General features: G+C 42.8%; 1 protein-coding gene across 1 annotated transcript; it reads left to right on the top strand.

Moving 5' to 3' along the window:
• Nucleotides 1-440: 440 nt before the first annotated feature.
• Nucleotides 441-2,053, top strand: LOC121980492 (15-cis-phytoene desaturase, chloroplastic/chromoplastic-like). The gene has a single exon (XM_042532558.1). It carries the CDS (start codon nt 548-550, stop codon nt 1,937-1,939), a length of 1,392 nt encoding a protein of 463 aa, XP_042388492.1. The 5' UTR covers nt 441-547; the 3' UTR covers nt 1,940-2,053.
• The last annotated feature ends 3,210 nt before the right edge of the window (nt 2,054-5,263 follow it).

Here is a 5,263-nt window from a genome sequence, read left to right as displayed (position 1 = left end):
ATTAAATTCCCTGACTCGCTTAGCTTACAGGTTGATTATCTCTTTCCGACCGAGTTATGACCTAGTCTGGTTGAATCTAATAACTTTAATACTGGCCCGAGCAACCAAGTGAAGGAATGTTGTCCCTTCTCAAATAGAACTACTACATCATCTTAACTTTAACTATTCTATCATCTTAACTTTAATTACCATATCCATTATAACCCATATCAAAACTCATATTTAAAATTTTAAACTTCTTTTTAATGTTTCCACGCGAACCTAATTATATGTTGCAAAATATATTTTTTAGTCATTAATTTTATTTTTATGAAAAAAAATTAAGAAAAAGTGAGAATGGAATAAGAAAAATCATAAATTTGGACGTTCCGTATGAAGCAGAACTAGATTAGGGTTCAAGATTGGGGATTGGGCCACAAACGATGTCAGCAGGGTTGGCGCAAATTAAAGGGAAATGGATAAGAGGAAGAGGAGGATTCCATTTCCATTCCTCATCGGCATTGAGATGAGAACGGCCCAGAGCTGATGCTCTTTCCCGCGCCAACCAATGTCTTTTCTCCTCTCTCCGCTTCCTTGCTCTTCTTTCTCGCCGACTAAGCCTCCCTATGCATCGCCCCTTCAAGCTCTCTCCTCGTCCACCACGCCCTCTTCCTCCTCCTCTTCCTCCGCCGCCGCCGTCATTGTCGGCGCAGGATTATCCGGCCTAGCCGCCGCTATCCACCTCGCCTCCACCTCCGTTCCATTCCTTCTACTCGAGGCCTCCGACGGCGTCGGCGGTCGCGTTCGCACCGATTCCCTCGACGGCTTTCTCCTTGATCGCGGTTTTCAGATTTTTCTCACCGCCTACCCCGAGGCTCGCCGCCTCCTCCACTACCCTTCACTCCGCCTGTGCCCCTTCTATCCTGGCGCCCTCGTCTTCCATGCCGGATCCCTCCACCGCGTCGCTGATCCCTTCCGCCGCCCCATCGACGGCATTGCGTCCCTCGTCAACCCCATCGGATCCCTCCCCGACAAGCTCCGGATCGGACTCACCCGCCTCGTTGCCGCCTCCCGTACCGACGACCAACTCCTCTCCGCTCCGGAGACTACCATCTCCACGCGCCTCTCCGCCTCCGGATTCTCCCCTTCCATCGTCGAGCGCTTCCTCCGCCCCTTCCTCGCCGGCATCTTTTTTGACGCCGACCTCGCCACGAGTTCCCGCCTCTTCGACTTTGTCTTAAAGTGTCTCGCTCTCGGAGAGAACGCCCTGCCGTCTAACGGCATCGCTGACATTCCTATTCAGCTCGCAGCGCGTCTTCCCCAGGGATCTCTCCGCCTCCGCTCGCGGGTAGCGTCGGTGGACCCAGGCGGCGCAGCCGTTACGCTCGAAGGCGGCGAAGTGGTTCCCGCCGACCTAGGGATCATCGTGGCCGTCGACCAGCCGGAAGCGCAGAGACTGGTGCCTCAGTTTCTGGCGCCTAAGAGCAATAAGAGCCGCAGCACGGTGTGTATCTATTTTTCTGCCGACCGGTCGGCAATCGAGGAACCGATCCTGGTCCTGAACGGTTCCGGCAAGGGCATCGTGAACAACATGTTTTTCGCCAGTAACGTGGCGCCGTCGTATGCACCGGAGGGTAAGTCGCTGATCTCTGTCTCTTTGGTGGGATCCTTTCCGGAGCGGTCGGACGAGGAGCTGGCAGCGGAGGTAGTTCGCGAGCTCGGCGGGTGGTTCGGAGCTGAAGAGGTTGGACGGTGGAGTCACCTGCGCACTTACCGGATCGGGTTCGCTCAGCCGGACCAGACACCGCCGACGAACTTGGCAGGTCGAGATCCGAGGTTGGGACCGGGGCTGTACATCTGTGGCGACCACTGGAGCTCTGCCACCTTTGACGGGGCCTTGGTCTCCGGGCGTAGGGCTGCCGAGGCGCTGCTCAACGACCGCGAATTGGTGCAGGTGTGAACTGCACTGCTATGCCTCAGTCTTCGCTCACTTTACATGACCTTCAATTCAATTCTGTATTTACGTTTAGCGTGTGTAAGAAAAGCTTCCGTTTGTTACCAATTCAATTCTTCACACCTGCGCAACATAGGCACGGATGTTAAAGCATTCCTATGTGGTTTTTAAATTTGTTCTTTTGTCTCTTTTTTTTCCCCTTCTGCCTACGCGGATTCAATGCAAGAATTTGCACAAAAAAAAAAAAACAATTGCATTTGACGAGATATTTTGTAAATGATCCTTTGAGTTCACAAGTTAGAGGGATTAGACAGGATGATACGTTTTCATAAGATGTGTTAGCTTGGTTGGACTTGCTATCCATTTGTTCTTTTTGAGAGGTCTGTCTCTTTTATCTGTCGAGCTTCAAATATCTCCATCAAAGCAAATCAAGTTTTCATATGCATTTGGATGAACATTTCAGTTTTTGTCTTCCATTAAGCAAATTCTCTTAATCCGAAAGCTTGTGGAAACCGAATGTCATATCCAAAACTATCTCGGAACTCCATTTACTCTAATGGATCCTTCTAATCTCCTAGCCTCTTGCTCTTTTGACAAAAAGTCAAATGACATCTGAGGGCTCAAAATCACTACTGGTCCTTCTTCCTCTAGCATTGTGTCCTTCGGTATTTAGTCCGATCAAAATAACATAACTCTGATATCATTTGTTATAACTGATATAATACTAGGTGGTTAATAACTTCGTTGAGTTTAGTACAACTGGAAGTTTAGCCAAACCAAAACTTACAAAGATTTTTTATTTGGTTCATAGTTTTCCAAGGTTGCTAACTCAAGATCTAGTTTCTAGTAGTAACACCACTATTCATCCTCATCAGAGATCTTCCGGAGTTGAGGAAACCTCTTATAGACTTGTTCTTATAAATAATACAAGCCAAAGATAAATATACAAAGGATATAGAATGTAATCGAAATAAATAAGCTTACATAAAAGCATTTGGTTTTTGATCATATTGTGATTGCTTTAGATTACTTCTTGAAGAACTTGACTTAAAATCTTCACAAAATCCTCTTTTTATAAGGTTGTTATCTAGGATTTTTGCTATCAATTGATTCTTGACTCATGTTCAATATATTACTCCATTGTCCATATAAATCAATGTTTCAGTCTTTGAGCTTAGGACTTTAGTCGATGCTCTCAATTGACTGATGCTCATCATTGAGTTTCTGAATCAACTATGAAATCTTCTATGTGCCACAGCGTCATAGTTGAGTGCACCTGACTCATGTATCATTCGACTAGTAACAATTAGCAATCGATTGTTCATACCATAAACCTTCACAAATCTTAAATTTGTGGTTTAGGGTTTATCAATCAACTGAAAATCCAACGTCACAATCTACTAGAACTTTCTTTGCTTAGCATCTGATTAATCTTGACATATTGAAACTTTTCCATTGCTACTTCTTGACCTATTTAGACTTCTTATCTTATATGTAACATCCGATCAATTGTCGACCTACTAGGATTTTATCATTTTCAAACATTTATTCCTCCTTGGTTTGTTTGTACTTCTCATCTCATACCTAACATTTAGTTTTCCATGACGTGTTAGGACTTTATTCACACGCCTAATGTCTAGTCCTCTATGATCTGTTAGGATTTTCACTCACACACCTAACATTCGATCCTCAATGGCCTATTAAGATTTCATCATTGCCAAGTATTTAGTTAACCATGAATCACTTGGATATCACCCTTATCAACCCCTTGTTGAACTTTCAACTGTCAAATATCCGGTTAACACCCACTTAGACTTCTTCATTGTCAACTTTTTGATTAAACTTGACCTACTTGATGTGTTGCTTAATATTAAATATATTGATCAAACATTGAAAGTCCACTCTAAATTAATCTTTGTACTGAATTCTATCATAATCTTGTTTAGATCGATGAGTTTCACTACAAAACTAGGGTAGCATGTCATGACATTTTCTTTAATCTTGACATAATTAGGGAGTATCTTTAATCACAAATAATCAATTTGAATACTTCCATATCTACCATGAAATCTTACTTGAGTTTTATACTCATTTAACTTTGGATATTATGTATGCTAACTTCTTTGAAGGCCCTAGATCTAAAATAATAAATTCAGTTGATCTAAGTACATATGATAATGCTTATTACAAAACCATTGAAAGTTGCATCCCTCCTCTAGCCACCAGAGATCAAGATGTTATTAGACCATATCATCTTTTTCTCATGTATGTACTTAAAAAAATAATTAATCAGATTGGGTAACGTCGAACCTGGGATAACCGGCCCTGCCCCACGGAAGTTTCCAACGGCCACCAGGGTAAATCAGGAAGCACTCGCAGTGGACAGCCCAGGAGCCCAGCATCCTTTAGTTGTGTGTCCCATTTGGAGGAAAAATTTTAACAAATTTTCCATAACTAGGGCTCGAACTGCGGGTGCCTGGGTGACAACTTGGATGCTCTACCACTGCACCATAGCCCCAGGGCTCTCATGTATGCACTTAAGCATCATCTTAACATTGACATAAGTCTTTGAGTCTTCAAAACTATTATCCATTATTCCAGATACAATTTATCTGGAACAGTCCACATGACCTTTTGTCACATTATTACTACAATACTATCATCATATGGAATAAATACTGAAGTAGGTAATGTTAATCCTCTATCTCTACACTATAACAAAATAGACATTAGAAAATTATCCTCGACTAGGATAAGAGTTGTTGGCCAGACCTTAGTCTTCAAGGAGTGTCACAAATGAGGTACACCTGCCCAAGAGCCCAAGGAAGTAAGAGTATAAGTACCATTTGGAGAAGAGATCCATTTTACTTTATATTTTGCGTTGCCCTCACCAGATCATACTAAGGCAACCGCTTCCGAGTCAAATTCTCACTCTTAGGGCGAGTTTCAGGAGATCTACTGACATTTGGCATCAAATAATGGACATCTCGACTTGATAAAGCAATAGTAGATGAACATCTTTGACTTTCTCCATGATTGATGCATCTGCCAACAACCTCCTCCATCTGATTAGATGTTGTTGGATTGTGAAAGAATGAGGAGGGAGAGGGGGGGGTGAATCTCGTAGCTTTAAAAAAATTTCTTTTCTTTATTAAAAACTTTAGAGTATGCAACGAAATAAAGTAAAAGAGAAAGATAAAAGACAAGTCAATATTTTACTTAGTTTGGAGTCTTTGATGACTCCTACTCCAAGGCCCATGATCGTTGATTGCTTTCATTAGGAAATCCACTAAATGATAAAGTGATATTAAAAATATGAATATAATGTGC

This window comes from Zingiber officinale, chromosome 5A, assembly GCF_018446385.1.
Source record: "Zingiber officinale cultivar Zhangliang chromosome 5A, Zo_v1.1, whole genome shotgun sequence".
In the NCBI taxonomy this organism is placed as follows: domain Eukaryota; kingdom Viridiplantae; phylum Streptophyta; class Magnoliopsida; order Zingiberales; family Zingiberaceae; genus Zingiber; species Zingiber officinale.
Note: the sequence above shows the minus strand (reverse complement) of the source record. Positions and strands in the feature narration are given on the sequence as shown.

Bases quoted from the DNA above. Each gene is read 5' to 3' on its own strand.
- LOC121980492 (XM_042532558.1), top strand. From the start codon at position 548: ATGTCTTTTCTCCTCTCTCCGCTTCCTTGCTCTTCTTTCTCGCCGACT.